The sequence below is a fragment of the Uloborus diversus genome, unplaced genomic scaffold (assembly GCF_026930045.1).
Source record: "Uloborus diversus isolate 005 unplaced genomic scaffold, Udiv.v.3.1 scaffold_140, whole genome shotgun sequence".
Lineage (NCBI taxonomy): Eukaryota > Metazoa > Arthropoda > Arachnida > Araneae > Uloboridae > Uloborus > Uloborus diversus.
The window spans coordinates 183,558-211,418 of NW_026558099.1; the positions used below are offsets into that span (position 1 = coordinate 183,558).

General features: G+C 31.8%; 1 protein-coding gene across 1 annotated transcript in view; it reads left to right on the forward strand.

Moving 5' to 3' along the window:
• Positions 1-27,861, forward strand: part of LOC129232956 (dystrophin-like) — a 105,925-nt gene that overhangs the window by 65,249 nt on the left and 12,815 nt on the right. Inside the window, exons 12-23 of the mRNA XM_054867045.1 lie at positions 965-1,039; positions 2,661-2,865; positions 4,925-5,013; positions 6,750-6,829; positions 6,968-7,045; positions 10,251-10,417; positions 11,263-11,374; positions 14,071-14,279; positions 14,758-14,805; positions 16,950-17,019; positions 20,267-20,358; positions 21,738-21,981. Coding sequence (XP_054723020.1) covers positions 965-1,039; positions 2,661-2,865; positions 4,925-5,013; positions 6,750-6,829; positions 6,968-7,045; positions 10,251-10,417; positions 11,263-11,374; positions 14,071-14,279; positions 14,758-14,805; positions 16,950-17,019; positions 20,267-20,358; positions 21,738-21,981 — 1,469 coding nt within the window. The remainder of the gene's footprint in view (positions 1-964; positions 1,040-2,660; positions 2,866-4,924; positions 5,014-6,749; positions 6,830-6,967; positions 7,046-10,250; positions 10,418-11,262; positions 11,375-14,070; positions 14,280-14,757; positions 14,806-16,949; positions 17,020-20,266; positions 20,359-21,737; positions 21,982-27,861) is intronic.

The window sequence follows — 27,861 nt, forward strand, 5'->3', positions numbered from 1 at the left end:
AACTCGTGATGGAAAAATGAATATTTTGAAACATTTTCAAATAAGATAAATACAGTGAACTCCTGATTTTCCGCAGAATAAGGTGGCACAGTAACCACAGATAAGCGATGCTACTATATACAATTGCTAAAAAATGACTCTCACATACATTTGAATTATAGCTAGAAACATTGCTACATTTCATCTAATATTAAATGTAAAAAATATACATATGTAAAAGCTAAAAACGAACAATGAAACCATCATAAGTTTAAAATACATTAAATGACCATTAAATAAACAAAAACAAATTGCAAAGACCCGTGAATAATCCAACTGCCGATATATAATTGGGGGTTTATTTTATATTCTTCTCCTACAGACATTTTAAAAGACAAGGTTGCGTCACTCCTCTCGCGAACAACATGAAATATTATCTTAAATTTTGGCTTCAATTTCCAAAAATTCCTAAAGGCGAGCCTGTGAAAACTCCTCCCCTAACAACATCTGAGAGAATTGCAAATGATCTGGGAAGAGGGGGGGGGGTGTAGAAAACCCTGAACCCCCTATTTCTCAGTGAATGTTTAAGTTATGATTCAGTTTGCATTGTGGATGGTTACATCTAGATCTAGTAATGACTCCCATCGACAGCAGATGCTGAAAATACTCTCCATCCCTCTCTACTTATATTGTGCTTCAAAAAATTAAGCTCACACCGAACACTTCTCTAAACTCACACGTGAGGCCTTATTTCAGGCAGTACCATGCACTCTCTGTGGTTCTGCCCGAAATAAGGCTCCATGCAAAGATTTATTTTTTATATTTCTTTTAACTTTCCAATAATAATAGAAACTTTGTAAATGTTTTACTTTTTATTTTATATTCCTTTTTGAAATTCTCTTTCTTTAAAATTCTTTTTTCACTCATCATTGTAAGTTTTTCTGAAGTTTTGATAGCGGATTAATTCTTTTACTTCTTTTTTCAGCTGAACTGAATGATATCAGGTATTCAGCATATAGGACAGCCATGAAACTTCGCACTGTTCAAAAGAAAGTGTGTTGTAAGTATTTATCGACTTAAACTTTTTTTTTTAAATTTTCAACTAACACCATTTATTTATTTATTTATTTATTTATTTTTAGTTTTTAATGTTTTAGGGGAAAAAAATCTCATAAGTATTCAAGTTATTATCAATTTAAAGTGTATGCAATTCACTTTTAAATGAGGCATAATATCTTAAAAACAAACTGATCTACAAGTTTGTTGCTCCTCTAAAACCTTACATTTCAGCAAAAGTTACAAAACTGTTCTTTACTTTTTACTGCAGCTGCTGATTCCTTCATGGTCTCACTCTGAAAATTTTTGGAGTTTTATTTATTCCTTATCTGTCATGTGGCTTTTTTTCAACATTTTTAAAAGACTGTCTCAAAACATTTTCGGTTTTTTAATTTTAATACTTTGCAGAAACAGGTTTTCTTAAAAGTATTTAAGTTGCGTATAAAATTAAAGTGCATATAATTGTCTTTAAAATGAGCTATTAAACACCTCTAGCTCAAATAGAACTTGGGTAATAACATTTCAAAGCACTGCAGCGAGTAAAAAAAGAAGTGCATTTAAAAAATTTCAAAAATTAATTGCTCATCAATTATGAACAGTAGATGTTTTAAAAAATGGTATATAAATGCAAGATGTCAAAGAGTGACTTTTGAAAGTTTCATAAAAATCTGAGAGGGTCAGGTTGAGTGCCTTGTTGATTTCACATGAAGTGATCCTCATATTAATGAAGAAAATATGTAAAAATTACCAGTTAAATAAAAACAATAGATGAATAAAGAAAATAGTTCATCTTTAATAATTTTTTTTGTCATATAATCCTTTCTCTACAATTGAGCAAGGTTTTTATAAAAGCAAAGGAGAAAAAAGATGGATGGGTTAGGAGAAAGTGTGCAGTTAACTAATCCTTCAGTGAAGAAATCCTTAAGTGAGCCTGGTGCGGGCAGATCTAGAGGAAGGATCATGGGAATCATGGCCTAAAGCTGTGATGAAACATTTGTTTCAGATTTATTCCCAAAAGTGACTTATGTTCCTCTCTTCTTGAAATGACTTCCACCAAAAGTAGAAGCTGGATCTGCCCCTGAAGTAAGCCATGATAAGCGTTCCTTAAATTCAGATATGGAACTTGTCACTGGCTGTCAAATTTGCGCTGTATTGGAGGGTTATTGGAGGGTAGCTCCAGACTTCTTTAAACTTTGGAATTGAGAAAAGTCATTGCAATTGAAGTCTGAAGCTACTTCCCATACAGATCAAGTTCGACATCCATTTAGTAGGAGTTCCTGACAGTGATGTGGAAACAACTGCTGAGAACAAGTTCAATGGGTTGGGAGGTGATTTCTCCAAGCCAGGCTCAATTTTTGTTCTTGCATTTATACAAATGATTATGTATGGGGGAATAAATCTAAAGTATGTCTTGTTGATCCTTTTTTTTTTCCGTGTCTGCTGTTAATAAATGTAGCTTCTCATGTATAACCTTTCTTGGAGCTTTCTCTCTCTCTACATATCCTCACCTCAGAGGAACATAAAGACATCTAATCCCAGGATTAAAAATTAAGATATCCTACTGTTGTTTTGAGGCGATTATATGGCATAAATAATATAGATCTTATATAGAAATTTACTTTCAGTGGACTTGGTGAACATGAATAATGCCATCAATGCTTTTGATCAGCATGGTTTGAGGGCACAAAATGATAAACTAATCAGTGTTCCAGAGATGGTCACTTGTCTTTCATCCATTTATGAAGGAATCGCCACAGAAAACAATTCCCTTATCAATATTCCTTTGTCTTTGGACTTATGTCTCAACTGGTTGCTCAATTTGTATGATACGTAAGTATTACATCGACTCATGTTTTTAAACTTGTATATTCATTTGCTTTGAAATGTTTTTTTTTAAAATCCTATGCCGCTATACTGGCATTTCTGCCATTAATCGACAAGCAGCCCAATGAGATCAAGAAGTAGAACAATAATGTGAATAAAATTTAGCATCCTTAGAGTTGTCGTGTAAAAATTTTGAAATAATGGACCAGTTCTTGAGATGATCACCGTCCATCTCACCCTGGCAACACAGAAGTCAGTAGGGCAAATCCTTTATTCCAATTCTATGCAGATGTTTTTGTCCAGTGATTACACAAAAACAAGTCACTCTAACAGACCGAGGCAATGAATTGCGGATTTTATTACTTTTATTGAGTAGGGAATTCCACTTTTTACCCACAGCTACATCAGTATATGGGCAGTTCTCGAAAAAATGTCCTGTGTGTATAAGTTTTTGATTTTTTCCAGCTAACCAAAGCCTTCAAAAAATAATGCTGTTGGGGAATAATACATGCTTTAATATACAATCAAAGCATAACAGTTAATTCCCGCCCATATGAAGAAATTGAAGTGTAGCTCTTTGAAATATAGCTCTGCATGAATTGTTTTCTCAGAATTAGTCATCCTTATACAGTATCGTAACCAGGGGGGGGGGGAAGCAGCGGTCCACTTTAGGTGTGACCTACCGAGGGGGTGGGATGGATTTACGAGTTCCGAAAAATATCAACAATTCTCGTAATTTTCCCAATATTTTACATTATATATACTGTATCAAACAGTAGCATCACCACTAGATTAAGAGGAAGCTTATACGTTTGGTGACATGTTCTGAGCTGGGAAACTTAAGTGCATTTAAGAAATTATGAATTATGAAAGATATAAGTACTTCGATTCACAATTCTTTCCACAACATTTCAAATAAATTTAAGTTCAAACACAGTAGCATCATATTGAGGAGCAACACCCTTCTGTGGCTAACTTCTAAAATGTATTTAAGAACTTCTAAGAAATATAAATACTGATATATTTTAAATTATATTTAATTTATCAAACATAGTAACATTACTTTGGGGGGGGGGGGGGCGTTTATACTGTGTGACACCCAAAAAGAAATGTATTTTAAGAGTTTCTAAAAAATATAAATATTGAAATCCCAATATATTTCAAGTTAAATTTACTTCATCAATGTTCAAAAGAAGTTCATCACACACCATCACTGTTAATGAAAAAACAAACAAATAAATAAATAAATATCCATTATAAAAGGGACTCAAGGTTATGAAAGAAACACCGTAAGTACCTAACCCATACATGTGAGTACAGAACTTCCAAATTTAAAGAAATATTATGTATATCTTGGCATCTGGAAATCTAAAAAACTAATTTAACGTAAAATGAGTGATATAGAATATTACTAGAGAGAATGAAATTAGCACAATTTTAAGCAAAATTGTGAGGAATGATTAGTTTAGTTCAAGATCTGGTGAACATAATTACACGATATTTACTACCGTTTTGTTTGGAAAAAATATCCTACAAGTTCTGTCCTCATTTGAGTTTTGGATGATTTTATTTACAGAAGGTATTCCAATTAGAACTTCTTTGCATGCATTGTCTCTTTGTTAAACAATGGATGTTTTGGATGACCATGACTCCATTATAGATTTCTTTATCACCAAACAGTTTGAGGCAGAGTAAATGACCCCTCTCTGAACTGAACATAATAATGCAATTTTCTGACTTTCTATAGTATTAGCCTATTTTTAGTGCTAACCAATTGGGTTTGATCCTCATAGCAGCATAAGTATTGAACCTTATACATAGAAAGGTGGAGTGGGCCGGAATGACCTCTGTTTTATTGTAAAAATGTAAGATTTCTTTTTTTTTCATTATTGCTGTAACTTACCTAATTACCATTCGCTTTAGTTTGAATTTCCTGTTTTTACAGCCCATTGGTACTTCTTCAAAAAAACAGTAATTTGTAAAGAAATTACTTCTTTTTTATTTTATTGTTTTTTGGAGTTTTGATAATTCTGAATAATTTATGTATATGTTTTTTTCTTTCCAGTGTTACTAGAACTGGTTACATACGTATCTTGTCCTTCAAAGTAGGAATCATTTTACTAAGTAGAGGAAGTTTAGAAGACAAATTTAGATGTAAGTAATTACATTTTTAAATGCTAGATAAGTTTTTCCTCCCATACTTTGTTATGTCCAAATATTAAAAAAGCATGCATCTTGCTATCACGATTTCAAAATACACTCTATAACAAAACAATCCACGCACCAAGAAGGAGTTATCCTATCTTGGTGCATCATTTTTTTTGTTATAGAGTGTATTAATTTATCTTCGGTTACATTGAATTTCTGTAGTAATAAAGCTTTTTCAAATTCGTTTTGAATAGTTTTGTTTATTTTAAACGTTTTAAAATTGAAGAAAGTTTTGTGTTTAAAAAGCAAATATTTTTGAAGTTTTAATCAGTCAGTTATTGTATTAAATTATAAAGCACCTCTTAGCTGTATGAAACTAAACAAAATCCTTCTCTACATACATAGGTTTGCTGTAGAAGCTTTATTTGAGCAAAACATCAATAGTAAATGTCATGTTATGAATAGCCAAATAGTTAGATTTCTTAAATAACCAAATATGCCAACTCATCCTTCACAATGCCTAAAGATGCTAACCGTTGTGAAAGCGTGCCTTACGAAAGCAAGATGCTATCCTTTCTATTAACCTTTTCCATGTTGAGATGTTTCTTACTGAAAATCAAATCTTTTGAAATGACTAAAAATTCTACTATGATTGACATGAAATTATAATTGGTTTTTGTCCAGCAATTGATTTTCCTTGGTCTAGACATGTTAATTATACTTGCATCAGTCTTTGTCTAAAAAATAATTTGATAAACAAACTAGTTAAATAAGATAAATAAATACCTTTGTGCTGAACAGTTAAGTAAGACAAAACAACCTTAGAAGAAGCACAAATTTGCAAATTACAACAGACATCTGACAAAAGCTTTTGCCGGATGTCTTTTCATCCATAAGCTCATTATCTTTTGCATTGAAAAAGGCATTCCCTGTAACGCCGAAACACGTGTCTATTGTAATTTGCAAATTTGTGTTTCTTCTAACGTTGTTTTGTCTTACTTTAAACTAGTTAAAGTATGGAAAAGTTGAAATTTTAGACAAAAAAGTTGGATCATTTTTAAAAATCTTTCACTCTCATTATTGCGAAAAATATCACTATTTCTCAGTTAACCCTTGTGCCAATGTCTCCTGAACCCGCTTCAAGCAATTCAAATATACTGTTTGACCATGGATTGTATGTAATTTGGCAATGTGCCAAGTAAAGACTATTCCATCTGAAAGAATCTAGCATGGGAGAAGGAAAAATAACAATGGGATTTTCATGCACGCGTTTTATAATGTCACTAGTGCCTTATTCATTGATTACATTCTCAAAAATAAAATAAGGGGAAACAAAAAATAGATACCATGGAAACAACAACAAAAAAAAAATATTTTCATTTCGATCAGGAACGTAAAAGCAAAATAGTAAGCTCAAAACTTTGTTGTGAATAATAAATCAATTACTTTTTGCGATGAGAATATAGATCGAATATACTTTAGATTTAAAAATGTTGCTGTGAGCAAATTTTCCTTTTTACAAAACTAAGGCTAAATAATAAAGAGGCAAAAGTGCACATCTGAAACAAAGCAACTAACACCCCAATAAACTAATAGATATGTCCATTTCTGCCTATAAACTGGATATTAGCCTTTCCATGTAATTGATGGTCAAACAGTAACTGGGCTCAGGCTGCACTGACAAGGGTTTAAGACGATTGTTTGCATTTTAGTTAATTTATTTCTTATGCATACTTGAATAGATTTATTTTGCCTGATTGCTGATGTAAATGGTTGTGCTGATGAAAGGAAATTGGGTCTATTATTACATGATTGTGTGCAAGTAAGTTTATTTATTTATTCATTTTTGTATGTTTTCTCTTATAGAAAAAGCAATTTTAAATTATTGTGTGTAACTTGTTTATTTATTTATTGTTATTATTATGTTTTATTAACTGTTACTATTTTATTTATTTTGTAGATCCCTCGTTTGCTGGGTGAAATAGCAGCATTTGGGGGCAGCAATATTGAACCTAGTGTGAGAAGCTGTTTTGAAAAGGTAATGAATGATGTTCTACCATATATTAATTTTAATTCCTTAATTGCACATTTTCTTTCAGCTAGAAGAAAAAATTCAGATGTTTATCAAACATATTAAAATGTGTCCCAGATATTATGCTGACTTGAAACTTTTAGTCTTTTTAGACTAAAGGCCTGAACTTTATTGCCACCACTTACTTGTACAGAAGGTTTCATGTAAAACTTCACATTTTCAGAGACAAATATAATGAAACTTTTGTAATGAATGTTTAATTAACAACTGTTTCAAAAAACATTGTAATGAATATTTAAAAATGGATCATTTGTTTATTCTTTTCTTTCTTAAGATACTCAATTAGCAGGAGGTATTAATATTATGAGTTACCACCATTTTACAGTACTGAGAATGTAGGTGCATGTGATTTTTTCTGCCAATTCTCAGCATTCTGGAAATTTCAATCTTCAAATTTGCGGGTTTTAGCTTTTATGGTTATTCTATTATTTATTTATTTTTTAAATAAGTTAAGGGAGGAAACCAGTTTAGCCGGGTCAAAAAATCCGCTTTTTTTTTAAAAAATGCCATAAAATAGTAAAACTATTCATTACTAATAATATTACTAATAATCTATTGACTAGTTTTCAGTACGGTTTCAGGAAAGGTAAATCTTGTGCACCTAATTTATTACATATTCTATGACAAAGTTACCATGGCTTTGGACAATAAGAAGCCTGTAGATGTTGTTTACATTGATTTTCAAAAAGCTTTCGATAAGGTACCGCTTGTTGCTCTACTTAGCAAATTAGCTGATATAGGAATAGGAGGGAAAACTTTCATTTGGGTAAAAAATTGGCTGACCGGAAGGAAACAAAGAGTAGTTGTAAGGGGAAATTATTCTAATTGGCGTGAGATTTTAAGTGGGGTTCCTCAAGGATCAGTGTTAGGGCCTGTTTTGTTCATTGCTTTTATGAACGATATTTATAAAAATATTTCTGGGAACATGAATTGTTTCGCTGATGATGTCAAAGTTATGAGGAGTGTAGAAAATGAAGAACAAGCAAATCAGCTGCAAGAGGATCTAGATCATATTACAGAGTGGACTGATAAATGGGGTATGGCTGTTAATGTTGGGAAATGTCAAGTGCTACATTTAGGGCATGGAAATAAGTGTACAAGTTATTATTTGCAAGGTTCAGTCATTAGTCAGGCAGAAAAAGTTACTGATCTGGGCGTCTTAATAAGTCAGGATTTAAAGTTCAGCCAACAGTGTAACATAGCTAGTAACAAAGCCAATAAGATGCTTGGGTTTATCGATAGATCTATTTCAAACAAATCTAAAGAAGTTCTTCTGCCCTTATATAGAAGTTTGGTAAGACCTCATTTGGAGTATGCTGTTCAGTTTTGGTCTCCTTAAGTTAAGAAAGATATTAATGTATTGGAAAGGGTTCAAAGGTGGGCTACAATACTAATAAATGGACTTTCTCATTTCGACTATGATTCCAGGCTTAGAAGGCTAAAAATGTGCAGTCTTGAGCAAAGAAGAGACCGAGGGGACATGATTCAATTGTTTAAATTTATTAAAATAAAAGATGTTACGGGGCTGAAGTTTAGCACTGAAAACAGGACAATTAGTCATTGTTTTAAGCTATTTAAATCTGAGGCTAACATTTATATTAGGAAAAATTATTATTATAGCAGCATAGTGGAACCTTGGAACAGCTTACTGGAAGAGGTGGTAATGAGCACGGGAGTAGATAGTTTTAAGAGGGCCATTGATCTTCACTGGGGATTGTAAATTGACTAGGACCAGTCTAGCTGGGCCCAGAGCCTATTGCTGGTCGTCACTTTTGTATTTGTATTTGTAAGAATTTGTTGCCAAAATTTCAGTGAAAAACTCTGACTACTGTCTGTCTTTCACGAGAAAAGCTCCCGCCGCTAAGCCTGAGCTGTCCACTGCCATAGAAACGGACTTCGTTCATTTTCTGCGAGGGTTTGCAGGAGGAGTTTTTTGGCACCATTTCGCCTTTCATCCTGTCCTCTTTGGGCAGTCGTATGGGTTTTGCCAACATTAAGCTTTCGTTGGGAAAATGAGACACGCCTTGTTATTATAGCTACAGACAGGCCAAGACATTTCGGCTGAGGCTTTTCTTGTGACAGCCAGACAGTAATTTGGTAAAATTAACTAAAAAACTAACAAAATTGAAACTGTATAAAAAGTTTAATTTAGTTTTAACACATACAATGTTCATTGGCCTAGCAAGAAATGAGAGGTGTTCTTCTTAGAAAAAGGCAATCCTATGTTTGGAAATGTAAATAAAAGTAACCATGGATTTGATTTGAATTTTATTTTAACTCATACATGCATGCACTTGATTAGATGGTGAAACAAGTAATTTAAACAAGGGAATCACTTTAGTTTTCATTATTAGAGTTTAGGGCTTCAAGGGAGGGGGCTTCTGAACCTGGGGACCAACCTCTTGCCTATGCCACTGATGATTGTCTTAACCTTCCGTTTGCTGTGTGCAAATGGGTGCCGCTTTTCAGTTCTGAGAACAGAAATCCATCATAAAAAATCGGCTGACGAATTTTTGTCCTTCAATTGAAAGTTTATTTTATTTTAATTAAAGTCCGTGGAGGGAAATCTTTCAGCCGATTTTTTAAAGAGAGAATTCTATCCTCAGTAGTAAAAAGTGGCACCCATGCGTGTGCACCTGCCTACTGCCTTTCTACTATACTTTTCGTGCCGTAGCACTTCATTAATTTTACTAATTGTGAGTCGGTTGCTCCTAAGCATTTGCAAATAATGATTTAAACTAAAATAAATTTGTCAGCTTTCAAAGAGCTGGAAACACTCCATGGGCAACACGACCACTGACCAACCATATCAGGAGAACAGAAGGTTAGGAGTTAAACTATTTGGTAGATGCTTCAGAGAAGCAAGATGTTATCAATTAAATGATTTTGTCTAAGAGTTTAGCAAAAAAAAAAAATCGTATTTTGTTTTGCTTGACCATGTACATGTAGGATTATATTTTGCATATAAATGCATTAATTAACGGTGCTTGAAAAAATTGCTTTTATGCTGATGAGTACAAATGTGTTTGGGAATGTCCATGGTCTTATATTGTATTTTTGAGTTCAATTTTGTATTAATAATTCTGCTTTCATTTAAAAATATTGAATTGAAATTATTTTTTCCTAATATGTTAAATAACTTCTGTTTTAGGCTGGTAATGCAAAAGATATTCAAGCGAGCCATTTTCTCACTTGGTTGCAGCAAGAACCACAGTCTTTGGTTTGGCTTCCAGTCTTGCATCGTATGGCTGCAGCTGAAACAGCTAAACATCAAGCCAAATGCAATATATGTAAACAGTATCCTATTGTTGGTTTTAGGCAAGTAAAGCATTGTAAATTATTCTATATTTTACTCTATTTTTTTATTGCAGTTTATTGTTATTTACTTTTTCTGCAAAGTGATTTAAAACAGGTAATAGGAAAAATTTATGAGCATTTTTGCATAGAATTTGTTAATGAATAACTCTTATGATATTCTGTGATTTTTATTTGTACTGTCAACCAGTCTCAAGTAATGCAAAAAAGGCCTTTTTTTTTGTATAATAAAAAGATATACTGAGTTCTTTAAAAAAACTACATAAATAAATTGTAGACAGTAAAATATTTTTAAGTCGCATGTATGTAAGATGTGTATTCTTTTTAATATTTCATTTAAGTTTCTCATTCAAAGACATTATTGCATATTTCATGCTATTTCCAGAGGAGAGCCCATAAATTAATGTTTATACCATGAGCTATCATGAATAGAATTGATAATTAGTGTGGTTTGCTTATTTTTATTTATAGTATCTGGTTAAACATTAATTTTAAAAGATTTACACAGTTTTTAAAAATTTTCTTGATTAGGAAACTCTACTATGGTTTTGGATTCTTTCATGTTTATTTCTAGTGTTTTTTTTTATACTTAGTTTATTTCTAAATTGTTTAATAATTTAAATAAAAGCCTCTAATATTTTTAGTAGTATTTTTTAAAGTAAACATTATAGTTTTTTTAGATCTTCAACTCTACTGTCATAAATCTATATGTTTGTGTATAATTCATTTTTCCCGCATAAAATAAAATGATTGGAAATTTTATGCAAAGTTCAATTAGGCATATTTTCTGATTTAAGTTAACATGTTTTTTTTCACTTTTGTTCATTAACTATTTTCTCTTTTTTCAGGTATCGTTGCTTGAAGTGTTTCAACTTTGATTTGTGTCAAAGTTGTTTCTTCTCCGGACGTAAAGCAAAAAATCATAAATTAACTCATCCTATGCAGGAATATTGCACAGCTGTAAGTTTTTATATCTTAAGTTATCTCTTAAGTCTAATTCTCTGAAAAAGATTTCTTTTTTTCATGTTTGAAAGAAAGAACTTATAAAGAAATGCTTATGAATTTGAAAATATTTAAAAGAAAGAAACATTTAAAAACACAAAACAGTCACAATGAAATAAAATTTAGAAAAATAAATTTTATGGTACTTTTTGCAAATGAAGATTTTAAAAAGAAGGAAAATGCAAGAAATACGTTTATGACAAATGTCTGGCCTTTTATGCTAGAGCAGTGATTCTCAACCTGGGGGCGATCGCCTCCAAAGCGGCGATCAAACTCTTCTAGGGGGCGATCGGTATTCGGATACCTGGTAATGGGAAATTCTTGACCTTTCAAAAACTATATTTATTAAAACAAATTGGTACACAATTCAGAAATATCTTTCAGAATACCTTTGTTGTGTAATACCGAAACAAGCATATGGCTTGTCAAATCAAAGAAAGTCGTTCCCAGAAAATAAGGCATGTATGATTTACAGCTCATTCAAATCTGTTCGGGTAAAAAAAATCCCAAAAGCGAAAAATAATATCTTTTATTTTATTGCCGTTTTCACAAGGAAGAAAAAAATCTTGTAAGCACTTTGTGACTGTTGGCGCCAGCATATATTTAACGCCTGAAAAGTGGATGGATATGTGTAGGAATGGATTTTTGCATTTACTTATCAGTTGTCATTCAGAATCTTACAATCAGCGCAGAAACCTCCTTACGTAGTTTCTATTGTTTGATTTAATTTAGTGAATTTCTGTTTAATTGTGTATGTTTCGTAGTGTGGAAGTTCGATATGAATTCGAAAAAGTGCCAGCAGTATTCAGCAGAGTATTTAAAATTTGGTTTTCTCACATCACCGCAAAATGTGCAGTTTCCACATTGTCTTTTGTGCGATAAAACATTTTCTAGCAATGAAGCGATGAAGCCCTCGCGAATGAAAGAGCATTTGTCAAGAGTACATGGTGACAAAGTAAATAAACCTCTTAGTTATTCTCAAGACCTTGAAAAAAAAAAACGGCCAAAGGTGGGTGAATTACTTAGAAGACAAGCAACAGATCTTGACAAAGGGCTTCTTGCTTCTTACGAAGTGTCTCTTTTGATAGCAAAATGTGGTAAGCTTCATACGATTGGCGAATCTCTTATTCTACCGGCTGCCAAAAAAATAGTTAAAATTTTGCTTGGTGAGGGCTCCAGTAAATATATAAGTCAATCTCTCCCCCTGAGTAACAACACAGTTTCCAGGAGAATAGATGAAATGGCTGCTGACGTTGAGTGCAAACTCATAAATGTTTTGAAACAAAGTAAATTTGCACTACAGATTGATGAATCAACTGTGACAGATAACAGAGCTATGCTATTTTATTAGCTTACGCGAGGTTTATTAATGAGCTGAAAGAGATAACTGAGGAAATGTTGTTCGCCAGAACTTTGATTACTGATACAAAGGGATCGTCGATTTTTAAAGTGGTGAAGGATTATTTTGAAGAAAAAGAAATTCCATTGACAAATGTAAGTGCTTGCGCAGCAGATGGTGCCCCTGCCATAGCGGGTCGTCATATTGGGTTTCTTGCACACCTTAAAAAAGAAGTGCCAGAAGTGATTACCATCCATTGTGTCATTTATCGTCAACACTTGGCTGCAAAAAAATTGAGTGGTGTTTTACATGAAACCTTACAATTAGTCATTACAGGTATTAAGAAGATCAAATCTAATTTTCTCAATGATCGCCTGTTTTGACAGCTTTGCCATGAAAATGATAAAAAATTCGAATGCTTACTATTACATACGTCTCTGCGAGATGTCTTAAAGGAAACTGTTTGCGCCGTTTCTTTGAATTATTCGACTCTGTAGCTGAGTTTCTCGACTTGCATGATCCTGCTTTAAGTGAGAATTCGAAACAGTGCAAATTGGAACTTGCGTATCTCACAGATATTTTTGAAAAAAATTTAACAAAGTCAACATTAAGCTTCAAAGAAACAAGATGAGCCTCATCAAGGCCAAAAGCATAATTTCAGCATTCATTGCCAAATTCGAAATCCACAAGGCAAATATTGTCCGTAAAGAATTTATCCTGTTTCAGACCCAAAAAAAAAGTTTAATCGTGGATGATGAACTTCCTGAAGAAAAAATTTTAATTTTTATTGATCACCTTGATCAGTTAAAAAAGAACATGGAATCAAGGTTTGCAGATTTGATCAACTTACAAATTCCTGACTGGATTTTATACCCATTTAGTTTTGAAGATGTGGATAAACTGGAAAACTCTTTGCAGACAGAGTTTATGGATTTAAAATTTGATTGTGAATCAATAATTACTTTCAAGCAATACGGTTACGAACTTGGTGCAGAAGTTTGGTTAGACCTCATTTGGAGTATGCTGTTCAGTTTTGTTCCTTATTTCATTTTTAGAAAGAGTTCAAAGGACTAGACCATTTAGGGACTTTCAGATTTAGGTTAGAAAATTGGACTTAAAGCACTGAATATGTAGTCTAGAACAAAAGGTAACCAGATGCAACATGATTCAGTTGTTTAAATGTGCCAAAATGAAGGATGGGCCAAATTTTGCGTGAAAGGCCTGAGGTCATTGTTTTATACAAATTTTATTTTTATAATGATCTTTCAAAAAAGTCTCATTTATTATTCTGGTATCTATTTATTATTTCTTTTAGACTACGTCCGGGGAAGATGTCAGAGACTTTACTAAAATTATGAAAAATAAATTCAAGTCAAAAAGGTATTTCAAAAAGCATCAAAGGCTAGGCTATCTTCCAGTTCAAACAGTTTTAGAAGGTGATGATCTAGAAAGTCCTGCACCATCTCCACAGCATACACTTTCTTCACAAGAAATGCACTCAAGGCTTGAATTATATGCTAGCAGGTATGTTGTTTTTTATTTTTCACTAGCGGTACCCACTCCGCTTTGCCGGTAGTACAAAATTAAAAGGTCATTTGGTTTGCCTGTAAATTTATAATTAATGGATGATGAATTTCTCGCCAACTTGCTATGTTCATTTCATCGCCCGTGCTATGGTAATTGCTCGTAAACGTTATCATAATTTCCTGGACCATGTTCTACAGTATCCAGACATTCAGCTTTATTGTTAATCAAGGTTGACTTTGTTGTCTTTTTATGGGTCACGTATTGATGTTTGTTGTGGCAATAAGGATCAGTTGTTAATTTATATTGATTGTATGCTGATAGCTTTTTCATTTAATGATTATTTAATTTTTCAAAGTTACTGTGTTATATTAGCAATTATTAATCACTAACTTTTTGAGCAAAAAATAATTAATTCTGGTTTTAACTGTCATATGTGTTTAAAACATCTTTTTTAAAATTTCATTTAATATTTCAGGCTAGCAGAAGTTGAACTAAGAGCCAGAAGTAATTCAACTCCTGATTCGTAAGTTTGTCTTAATATGAATCATTATCAACATATGAATTTCACGAAATAACATAAAGCTACATATTTTAAACAGAAGTTCATAATATTTATTGGTTTGTCAAAAGCAGTTTGGCAGAAAAGTCCCTGGTGCTTTTCCACCTTGGGGGGGAAAAACCCCACTCCCTACAAAACATAATTTTGTAAAAACATAATTTGTTTGTAAAAATGCTGTACGTAACTATAATAAATAAATATGAATTTTTTTTTTCATTTAAGAAACTTTTTTTAAATATAAATATTAAGTACATTTGTGTATACAGAATAAGTGAGAAATATTTTAAGTGAGAATAGGCTATAAGACTAGAAGCTTTTATATGATTAGATGTTTATAAAAAATAATAATGTTATTAAGTTAAACTGTATTAAGTAATAATTAATAAAACATGTGTAGTTACTGTAAATATTAACATTTTTATCTGTCACATACACATAACAGTTTCATTTGCCAATTAATGCATTTACAAAATGAAAATGAGAGGTAAAAAGTTATGAAGTTTTTTGAGTGTAGAATCAAAAGTCATAAAGTGAATTAAGAAATTATTGTTGAAAAAAAAATGTTTTAGTGTTGTCCTCTTGGCATTGATTATTTCATTTTAGAAAGTTCAATTTAAAAGGAATGCATTATTGCTGCACATATTTGAGTTGAAATACTTTTTCAAAACTTCTACAAAAGAACCCCAACTCAACTCATTGCCAAAGTTGTATTATAAATAATCTTGCTTGCAGAAAAAAAAATCAACTAGAACACTAAGATTATGTTTTTAAAAAGAAAAATGTGTAAAACCTCTTGTGTACCATTACATGTAGCTGTACACTGCACCACTTATTGTATACTACACCACTTGTTGTTTGCCACACTGCTTATATAATACCAAAAAGAAATATTAAAAGTAAAACTCTAAATAGAACTTATTTATATCTTAAACTATTACAAAAATATTTAATTTTTGTTGTTTCACTTCCACATTCAACTTCCAAATTTTAAGCTGGTGCCATGAGATACACCCTGAGAAAAACTCCCGGTCAACTCTGAATTCAGTATGTTTTCTGTAATTAAACTTTCTCTTGGTTATATGTTGGGATACATATAACCAAGCATCTTGTATTCAAGTTTTAAATGTATGTTGAATGTTTTATGTTTGAACTGTAGTGAATTCAGCGAGAACTGATAGTGGAAGTAAACAAAGCAACATTGCACTTGGCTATACTGTTGTCTGCTTGGCGTTAGGATATTGAAAACAGCGCCAAGCAGACAAGCGGAATGCTTATTAAGAGAACTGCTAAACCTACTAGTAATTCATGAAAGTAAAAAATGTTGGCAGCAAACAACAAACCTTTGTTTGCAGCCAACATTTGTTTACTTCTACTCTTATTTCTCCCTGAATTCACTATAGTTATGATATAAGTTCTGTATCTCAGAGTCAGGCTTACATAAGTCATATAATTTCTACTTAACAAGACAGAGGGATAACATTTGCTTTTTCATACAAAGGATGGGAAACACTCTTTAAACACTAGTAAATACAAAGGATTTTGTTTTTAAGAATTGCTTTCACATGGCTCTACGCCAAATAGGATTCTACATGCAATGCACTAATAAATGGAAAATCACAATTTTTGAACTTATTGCTAGTTTGACTCTGAGGTACTGAGCTTTGTCTTATGCTTTGAAGAATAGTTACGAATCTTATTTTTATCCCCTAAATAACAGCAAAACATGCAATGCTGCGGTATATCACATTTGTCTACTGCATTTTTTCTTGTAATGTTAGCAGATATGCTTTTATCTGGATTGTGATTAATCGTCAGTCTGTTCTGCAATCCCTTACTAAAAATAAGCATTTTATTGCAATAATAATGAAGAATATTAAAAGCAGTAAGCAATCTCAGAAACATTTCGCCACAACATTAATTTTATCTTCTTTGCAGATCAGTTGGATGCGAATTAAATAATGTAAAGAAGCCTACTCCTAATAACTGTTTAAATTTCAAGCAATTCATATTTTGCTATGTTATTGAATTAGAAATAATATGGGCTTAATTTAATCAATCTTTAATGTAATGTAAGCTTTATTTTTAATAGTTATTTTTTTCCCCCATAGAAGTGAGGATGAACATCAACTAATAGCACAATATTGCCAAACCTTGAGTGGAGAATTAGCATTACCAGTGGTAAGATATTGACTATTTATTTGTAGCTGTTATGATTTAGTGCCTGAAACAGCAAATTACCACCAATTCAATAAATCATTTGAAAAAATTAATTATTTTTAACTTACATATCATGACCTATATTAACTAATTTTTTCTTTAATTTACTTTTGAATGTTAACTCAAAAATTTCAGTAATAAAGTAAATAATGTTAACAGTAAATAATGTTATATATTTGTAAAAATTATTTAAAATTCAGCATATTTATACCATATACAGTTTAAGATGCAGAGATTTAAAAAATGTAATGAAATATTTCAAAAAAGTTAAAAATGCCCTTAAAATAACCAGTGCTGTTTCAGTTGCCTTTCAAAAACTAGCGGCTAATGCTCCCTTTTATGGGCAAAAACCTATAAAATGCTTCAAGTTCTTGCAATGATATGTTCCAAGAGGCATTTTTCAGGCTCTACCAGGGTGGCGACAGATCAGGGAAATCAGGGAGATCAGGGAAAAGTCAGGGAACTTTATTAATCAGGGAAAAATCAGGGAAATATCAGGGAATTTTGAAAAAATAACAAAAAATCAGGGAAAATTGATTTTATGGAAAAAAAATTTTTTTTGCTTTACAAAATTAAGTACTCTAAATTCCTTACGCATTTTCCGGCAATTAACTGCTCAAAAAAAAGTAAAATTAATGAGGTGCGATTATACACTGCCGCATATTTGTGCATCTTTTTTCCTCAACGTCAAAGTATTGAATCTTACTTATTAACTACAGGATGAACTTCCTAAGATTGCTTCTGTGTCTGTTAGGTTGTTTATTTTACCTAGCTTCAAATTTCCTTTTACGCTTTCAATGCTACGTAAAATAAACAACCATACAGGCACAGAGGAAGCCTTCATTAATGCCTTAGCTCCTTTGCCTTTATTCCATTGTCTCGAAGTAATTAAGTACTGTAATCACGATTTCAAGAAGAAATCTTTGGTTTTTGAATTAATACTATAAAAGATTAAAAGTTATTACTTCTTCGCGTTTTTAATTTAATTGCTAAAATTGAACTTTGAATAAAAAAAACTTTGTTTTTTGCCGTTATACTATTTGTTGTCACCGCAGATTATAAAGGTTTTCTTTTCTTCAGATTTAAGTAATTCTTTAATTTTATAACCAAGTTTTTTTTATACATATATATTTTGAAATTAACTAATTGCTTTTTTTTCTTTTTTTTTCTTGCATTTCGAAGTTGTTTGTTACAAAAGCAATCTAATTTTTTTTTTTGTTACATACTAAAATCATTTAAAATAGAGTTAACTTGTGTACTTAAGAAAATATCTTTATTTTTTTATTGTTAAAATGCTGTATTCATTCATTAAAACCTATGTTCTTGATTAGAGAAAAGTTCCCTATGAATGGATGTCAAATGGTTTCATCTGTTTTGCATAAATATGTCAATTAGTTATATAAGAATAACTACATTACTTCTATTCTTTCACTATTACTTGTTATTCTTGCAACAATTATTATACTGTTTGAAAACTTAGTTCAAAATAATTTCAATTACTTTTTAGTTCTATCATAAATACACGTATGTTTTTAAGAGTAATTTTAATAGTTTCTTAAAATTCCTGTGCTAAGTGGTTTCTGGAAGTAAAATACTTTTTTTTTTAATTTTTATAATCTTTCCATAGTATAAAAATTTAATATACTGTTTTGTAGGTCCCCCCCCAAAAAAAAATTCTCTTTTTTTTTTTTTTTGCCATTTTATTAAAAAAAGTCGCATTTTTTCAAAATATATCTTTAGTTCAACAACTTTACACAACTTAAAACGTTCAAAATACTGCATTTTATACAAACATACAATGGATTTCAAGTAGAGCAAAGAAAGAAAACCATTATCATTGGTAACGTAAATTAGGGAAATTTGGTGAACTTAATCAGAGAAATCAGGGAAAAGTCAGGGAACTTTTTTTCACAGTTCCTGTCGCCACCCTGCTCTACTTTGTTTCAGCATCAGTAAATGTGTTTGCATTTCTTTTTTGCTCAAAGGGGTCAAAATGACACCTGCCCACACTTCTAGATATAATCCTTTCTTTAGGTTTAAAAAAAAATAATATCCTTGAAATGCACAGCATGGTGATTTAGGAAAAGTCGAGGAAAGATTGCTTTTTATGAAAATACAGAGGAGTAATTTGCAAAAAAAAGTTTGTATGGGGTCATCCCTTTTGTAATTCTAATGTTAAGAAATTCAGCATGTATTATGTATATGCTTATGCTAGCATATATTTATTAATGTACGGATATTTTCCATACTCGGTTCTATGACAGAATCTATGCCAGTATCACTGCCATGTATGTGAAATGCCCTACTCATGTAAATATTCTCTAGTATTATAAAAGGCAGCACCTCACCCATATTTGTAATGTATTTCTATTGTTAATTTTATTTATTTATTTCATTTTTGTTCAAACTCCCAAATGGCAGCACCTCATTGTTGAAAAGTAAAAGACTCATTAAACTGTATTAGATAAATGTTATTCAGTTGAGTGACAACTTCTTGAGTCATAACTGCCTTATGTGTGATGTTTAATAAATTGTGGTTGATTTTATTATGTAATGGAGTCAATTTTATGTATGAAATCAAGAAGTTATTTCATACCTTCGCGACATTCTCATATGCGTAGAAAAATCTTTTTGATACTAATCAAACACAGATTAGTAGAAAAGGTTAAAATCCAGTTTCTGTCTTATGAGGAAAAAGAAGTGACCTTTAGTTACTAGGGCTGCAAGCACGAACCTTGCAAGTTTTAATTACAATATAAATTTAATGCTTACTACTTGATTTTGTACCAAATAGCGTTGTTGATGAATTCGTGATATGCTGTTGTAGCATTTCAAATTGTGCATGGAGTAAAATTATATCCTTATGACAATTTTGAATTTCACAAAGAGTGGAGCACAAATTTTCTCATGCCATAAGAATATGGTGCTTTATTTTGAAATTATTTTCGTTACAGAGGCACACTACTTGAAAGAAAATTAGGAAGTGCTGTTAATATTTCCAAAATTTTTTAAAAAAATGTCCTGGATTTTTCGATACATTTAAATATTTTAATACTGCATCATAATTCATATTTTCAATGTGATATCATAAATTTCGGATATTACTGGATAAACGTTTTAAGTATTTGTTTTCAGTGCTACTATACATGTGTTACAACCACTTACAATTAAAATTGATGATGTAAAAAAATAATATTTCCTCTTATAGCCAAGAAGTCCAGCCCAAATAATGGCTTCAATTGACGCTGAGCAAAGAGAAGAACTAGAAGCAATGATACATGAGCTAGAGGAAGAGAATAGGTATGTTATTTTGTTTTTAGTATCATATAAATTAGCTGCAGAACTATTTCTCTATTTGAAATCCACTGCCAGCTCATGAGCTGGGGGTGTATTTCATGTATTTCTGCTTTAGCTCTGGCTAATGGGCGGTAATTTACTGAATATATTTCTCTATTGTTTTAACTTTACTTTTTTGTACTAATAAAGTAGTTTGCTAGCACATGGGTCATATAGAGCTGCAATAATGTGTATTCTATAGAGTAGCAAGGTCTATTTCATCAAATTCCATGGATGTTCTTATACCTTTGTACAGAAGTTTGGTAAGACCACATTTAGTGTATGCTGTTAAGCTTTGGTCTCCTTATCTTAAGAAAGATATTAGTTTTTTGAAAGGGTTCAAAAGAGGGCTATGACATTAGTAAATGGGCTATCTAGTTTAGATAATGATTCCAGGCTTAAAATGCTTAATATGTAGTCTTGAGCAAAGGAGAATAAGAGGAGACATGATCTAAATATTTAAATTTATTAAAATGAAAGATATTCATGGACTCTTTACAGACAGCAAAACTTGGAGTCATTGTTTTAAGCTTTTCATACAGCCAGTCTCAAAATTAGGAACAATTACTATTTCAATATGGTCATGAGAATTTGAAATAGGTTACTAAAACCAGTTCTCACATGCAATCAGAGGTGGCGATTGGGATGGAAAAGTGTGTGTGGGGGGGGGGGCGAAAAAAAAAGACAACTAAAAGCCATAGGATTTTTAGCGGCAGTAAAAAGTTAACGAAGAAAAAAAGTACAAAATTTTACTGAGGCTGGTTTTGAGAACATATGAGTGGTAATTGATGTAAATCTAACAGCTTAACTCACGTTTTTCTTAAGATTTTGATGAATTATGTACACAATAACTTTCCCCGAAAAAACACTTAGACATGAATTAGACTTACATTATTTACTCCAAAGTATTTTGAGATGTAGAAAACACTTGATAATAATTTCATTGAACACATATGGCTTGTTTAAGTAAAGCAATTGATTTACTAATATTTAAACAATGAATACTTAAACTAAGAGTTACTGCTTGAGCTAAATGTTTCGTAAACAGACATACAAAGTAAAACAAATAATTATGATCTGAAAATTTTGACATTTCTACTTTTTATTCATAATTTCTAATTTGGTTCCTAAATTGCAAAATAAAATATATAAATTAACCATAAAAACTTTCATTTAAATCAACACTATCAATTACTAAAATATGCTGTCAGCTTAAACTTGATAGAATACTAACATTAGTTCCATTTCATTATATTTGATGACTAATCATGTTTTTTTGTGTATAATGTAAAACCTAGTTTCCTAGTATTTCTTCCTGTACCAACTGTTGCTCTTTTCGTTAGGCACCTTCAGGGTGAGTATGAGAGGCTGAGAGGGTGCCGTGGTAGTCGCAGCGTGTCTCCAACCGTAACTGAAGAAGAAGACGAACAAGTTCCTCCTACCCCATGTAGAGATGAAGAAATGCTGGCTGAAGCAAAGTTGTTGCGGCAGCACAAAGGACGCTTGGAAGCACGAATGCAGATCCTCGAAGACCATAACAGGCAGTTGGAAGCACAACTGCATCGTCTCAGGCAGCTTTTGGATGAGGTATGATACATATGGTTTTATTGCTACAAGTTTACATAGGAACAAACAATATTTTTTGAAAAAATTTTCAAATTGACCTGCCTAAGTTATCACATAAAATGAAAGAAAATGAATAAGATGAAATAGCAAGAGAAAAGTTATTTCAGTTCGGCCATTTGAGTTCAAACCATCTTTTACTAAAGAGTAGTGAGATAACTAAGAGGTTACAGAAAAATCAGTCTCGAATTTTTTTTAAATATTGTAATTTGTTTATCACTTTTGAGAACTTCAATGAATCCTGCTCTCCAAACACTCAAGGCATATTTTTGTTGAATGTTTACAGCCTTAACGTAAGTTTACAGTTAATTTGCTTTAAAAAAAATTGTGCCATATTTCTCTATACTGTGTGTTTGAAATTCGTAATCTTTTGCACCCGTCAAAGCAGTCCACTGGTTAGTTGGCCTGTCAATTATTAGATGTATTACTACCAAGAAATGAAAAAGCCTTTTTCATTACCAAATCTGAATACGTAAAAAACCAAAATGTTAACACTTCATTCTACTGAAAAAATAATAATAAAGTAATATTGTACAAAATCATGTTGTTTTGAAAATTACATAATTGATCAAGCGGGTTTGAATCTTTATTTACATTTTCATTCAAATGTGTCGCAACTGCATCATTTACATAATGGAGCTCATACTCATTATAGTTGGTGCAGCATTTCTGTCATAAAATGTGGTTGTTAAATGTTCCCCAAAAATAGTGGTATTGATACTGCACCTTTGTTGAAAATTCTTTTGAAAAATATAAATTTCCCTTATGTGCCTTTTATTATTTGCTTTAGAAATAATTCAAGAGTGGAATACAATGTACATTAATCCCTACTTCATGAGTTTAGTTTTTTCAGTGTTTATATTTTAATACAACTTACGCATGAAAAGAAGTAGCTGTTCATAATTTAATTATACTTTTTTTTTCCATGCTAGTGTGGTATTTCAATAAAACTGACCTATTTCTGAAAAATCCATTAATTCTTCTAGCCATCTAGATTTCTAGACTGCATCCCTTAATGCCCCCCTTCCATAACACACCAGCCCAAAATATATTAAGATCTGTTTCCAAGAGTGGGTTCTCAAAGAAACTAATGATGTATATGTTCAAACTAGAATGAATGATTAGCAAAACAACTTCTTACTCTAAGTTACACTGATACTCATCTGATAAAATTTCAGCTACTTTACCTCAAGTAATCGAATTTGATTTTCAATTTGAAGGAAATCTTAAAAGAAAATTTAGCTGTGTAATATGCAGCTAGGATTAGCATTGCAAGCTTAACTTTTAGCTTCAATTTCTTACATTGACACAGGCAAGCATTCAAGAGATTTATGTAAGAAAAACATACATGATTTAATGATTTATTTGCTGAACATTTTTCAAACTGAATGAGGTAAGAAAAGAAGAGTTATAGAATTTTTTTGTGCTCATCCTTTCATTCTAAGAGAAAAAAATAAAGAAACGGAAATAATGAAAAAAATGACATGGATTAATTTTAAGGATAAAACTGCATAAAAGAGATGTTTCTGTCATTTGAATGTATAAAATTCAGAACCATAGAATCACATTCAAAATGAGAAATTTTCAGTTTTAGCGACTTGATTTATTTTAAAGTGGTTTTAGTAAAGTTAAAACGAATGCCTTATGCACGTGCCCTTATTTTAGGTTTTTAACCTGATGATGTTTCACATTTTAATAATTGCACTGTGCACCACTGACAACAGTTTTAATGTACTGTTTTCATGTTGCAGGATGCAAGATGCCGAAATTCTTGGATTCAAACAAAAATATTGTAAATAACATTTAATCATTCATTATCACTATGTATTATTCAAAGCATAAATAAATCCCATTTTTTTAACAGTTGAGTCGTTCTTTTGTTGCTTGTTCCTTAGTTTAAATTGATGTTTCACCAGTAAAATTTCAATTTGAATAAAACTAAAACAATAAGACAGGTGACCCACTTTCGACAGAATTTTGGATATTGACTCGGTCTAGTTAAATAAAAGTGAGTGTAAAATTATATAAAAAAGAAAAAGTTGTTTGAATAAAAATGTGTCTAAATTCTTTTAAGAAAAAAAAAAAAATTCAGTTCACAGAATACGTTTTTGGAGTAGAAATATAAAATTTAAAAAAAATCTCTTGAATGCAAACCTGATTATTTCCAAGCAAATGTATCAAAAACCACACTAAACATACAAAGTTATAGCATATCTAACTTTTCAAATACATAAGTAAATGTCATGAGGGTCTCGTCTAGAAATTTTGGGACAGTGTACCTGACATATCTATAACTTCATCTCCTCCCTCAAAGGGTACAATTGAAGAAAGTGCTGGAAAGTTAACCATGCATCTATTTGTCTGCACCCTGTAGAGTGCCCACTCACCCATAAGATCAAGGGCGCTCCCCTCCTAACTATTGCAAAGATCCCCAAAAGCAAGAGCCCCCCTAAAAGTGGGGAAAATACCCCTCAAAACAATCCCCTTAAAAATTTCAATGGTGCAGTCTACACCATCCCCACTCCCCCTGCCTTAGGTGGGCACCCTTACTGTAGTACACTGAGGGCTTAAGCAAGTAATATTCAACCTTTATTTCACTCAGGCTACATACACATGACTTTCACATTTCATGCAGGATGTGGCCTAAACATTACTGAGAGTTAATTTGCATAGGCGGATTTAGGACTGAGTTCCTGGGGAGGGGGGGGGGCATGATTTTTTTTTGAGCAACATTTTTATTGCTCCCCACTCTCATGCTTTTGTCTTTTTCCTGTGATGCATAAGTCCATGCTTTACTTTTTTGTGTGTCATTTTCATTAATGTGTGTTTTCATGCTGTCCTTTTTGAATTGACCTTAAGAGAGGGAGCTGGTATCAAGAGAGGGATGCAGGATTCCCTTTTAAGTGGGAAATAGAATATCTCCAATTTTAGGGGTCCAGGGTTTTCTCCCCCGGAGGAAATTTTGTAAAATGGATATAAAATTTTGCATTTTGAAGCCTTATAAAGGTTAATTGGATAGACATAGAAATTGGTAACTAGATTATACAGTTGTACAGTATTGTTCAAACTTTAAGGAACAGCCATTTTAAGTTTGAAAAAAAAAAAAAAACTACAGATTACAACAATCTTTATTATCATTACAACAACCTTATCATTTACAACATTATCATTACAACAACCTTTTTTTAACATGTATATCCTGGAGCAAAGGAGTCAGGGGACATGATTCAGTTATTTAAATGTATCAAAATGAAAGATGTAAATGGATTAAATTTTTGCGGCAAAAGCAAGACGAGGGGTCATTGTTTTAAGCTATTTAAATCTCAGGCTAACTTGGAAATTAGGAAAAACTATACTTTAGTAGGGTTATGGACACTTGGAACAGCTTACCAGAAGAGGCGGTAATGAGCAAGGGGGTGGATAGCTTTAAGAGGGCCATTGATCTTCATTGGGGACTAATTAATTGACTAGGACCAGCCTAGCTAGACCCGGAGCCTGTTGCTGGATGTCACATTTGTATTATAAGTAGTGCAAAAAACGAAAAGGAATAGAGGTAGTGTATCATTTTTTTCCCCTGGCTAATCAGATTAACAATATGGTGTAGAAGTAGTTGGAGCCCACTTTGCTTAGGATTTTCAAAGACTTATCTAATTATTTTCAAGGACTCTAGAATAAATAAAATTATTTAATGCACTTCATTTGTACTTTCCAGTCTCTGATATTTTAGTACTTGAATGTAAATTTTTACAGTCCTGTTCTGACTTTGTAAGAAATAGCAATTTTAAATTTAAAAGAAAAAAGAAACCATAGATTTCTTATGATAACAACTTTTCTTCAGTTGCAAGTGGGGCAGAAAATGAAAAGAAATAGAAGTATGTATTTTCCCCCGTGCTAAACAGATAGACAATATGCAGAAGAAGTAAGATAAAAACAATCAATACAAAAGAATTCCCAAAATACTGCATTCGGGATTGAATAATAGATATGAAACAAGAGCAAGATATGAAACATGTGAGTCACAAGAATTTATTTCATTTATTACAAACGTGAGAACCATGATTTTTACATTTTTTATACAGGAGGTGGCAAGGAGCTGAATTTGACATATTTTGGCATTCCTCCGCCTCTACCATTTGTTAGAAATTTTAAAATTTAAGGTTTGTAGCCACACGTTTCCAAATGTTCAAGGTTTTCAAGCACTTAAAAATGAAATTAGTTTTTTCAAGAAATTTCCATTTTTTTAAGGAACAAATCATGATTTTTTTTGGGGGGGGGGGGGAGTTAGGAACCCACTTCAAAGCAGGGACCCTAAGCAACAGCTTGTTTATCTTAGAGGCAAATTCAGCCCTGTTGTGTAATTCACTCTTACCTGCAGATTTTTGCTTGATTTTTTGTAATTTTTATGAAAATTCGTCAGTTTTTACGGTTTAAAGGATTTTTTTACGATTTTACCAATCTTTGTTAGGTTTTTTATAGACTTTTATAAAATTTCAGAAAATTTTTCCAAAACTGTTGATGACCTCAATTATTTAGATTTCAATAATGACAAGGACTGACTCGCTCAGACTTACATGATTATGACTTACCTTACTTTTTAAAGAGTATTTATAAAGTAAAATTGTACTCTCCCTCTAAGTAGAAAGATTTATTTAATCAGAACACTCAGATTACTGAAATTTATTCAGTTTGTGATAGTATTTATTTTCTCTCTCTCTCTTAAAAAAAGAGAGAGAGAAGGGAAAAAAAACTATGTTTTTTAGAATTTCTCAAGGGCCAATTAATCTACTAAGAACAAATATACTTTACAAATACACAAATATACTTTAAATGTGGACAAAAATCATAACGAGTAGATCGTTCTGTTAGCGCAAATGGGGGGGGGGGATTTTCCCCCCTTTGCTTTAGGTTCCAATTTGTTAAAAAAAATCGTTAATTATTATAAAGTGTTGCAGCTTAATGTATAGCTCGTTTAACCTATATTTTCATTCATATACTTCGCCCAAATGGTTTTTCAGTCCAAAATAGTGAATTTAGACACATTTTCAGCACCCCAGTGAGAGCTGTACTAATTGTATTTAATGTTTGTTTCTCCCCCCCCCCCCTTTTCTTTTCTCCCATCAGAAAAGGACATTCGCTTTTCTCTTCATTTTCATTGAACTATTCAAAAAAGAAAAAGCCATGATTTTTTTGTTTTAAGATTTTGGAACATGTGTTGTTACTATATAAAGTCCTCCCAAAATTGGGGGGCCATTGCCCCTGATGCCTCTCCCCTATAAATCCACCCATGCCCTTCTAAACTATTCAAAAAAGAAAAAAAAAATTTTTTTTTTGAAAATGTGTTGTTACTACATAAAGTCCTCCCAAACTGGGGGGGCATTGCCCCCCTCTGCCCCCCCATAAATCCACCCATGTTAATTTGTGTTACACTTTTTTTTTTTGATTAGGTCCCTGAATTCATAAAACAAAGTATTTTTCCTCTTCTTCAAAATATTAGTCTTTAATTTTCAGAGCCAATCAAGGGGCCCTGAAAATTGATCACATCTCTAGGCTCAGCAATAGTAAATCAGGCACTGAATGTTACTTCAAAAGTTTGAGTTTAGAAAAATTATATAAAAATTTCAAATGAAACATAAAGACTACTTTTAATGTGAATTAAAATGTTATGTGATAGGGAGAATTTTATCAATAATGAGAATTCAATATGTTAAAGAGAAAATAGTCTGCATTTTTTTTTTTTTTTTTTTGTATCCCTGAAATTGGTCTATTGTGCCAAAAAGTAGTTTAAATTATTTATTTATTTATTACAAATCAGGTTTATGATTGTCCTAGAAAAGTAAGCATGAT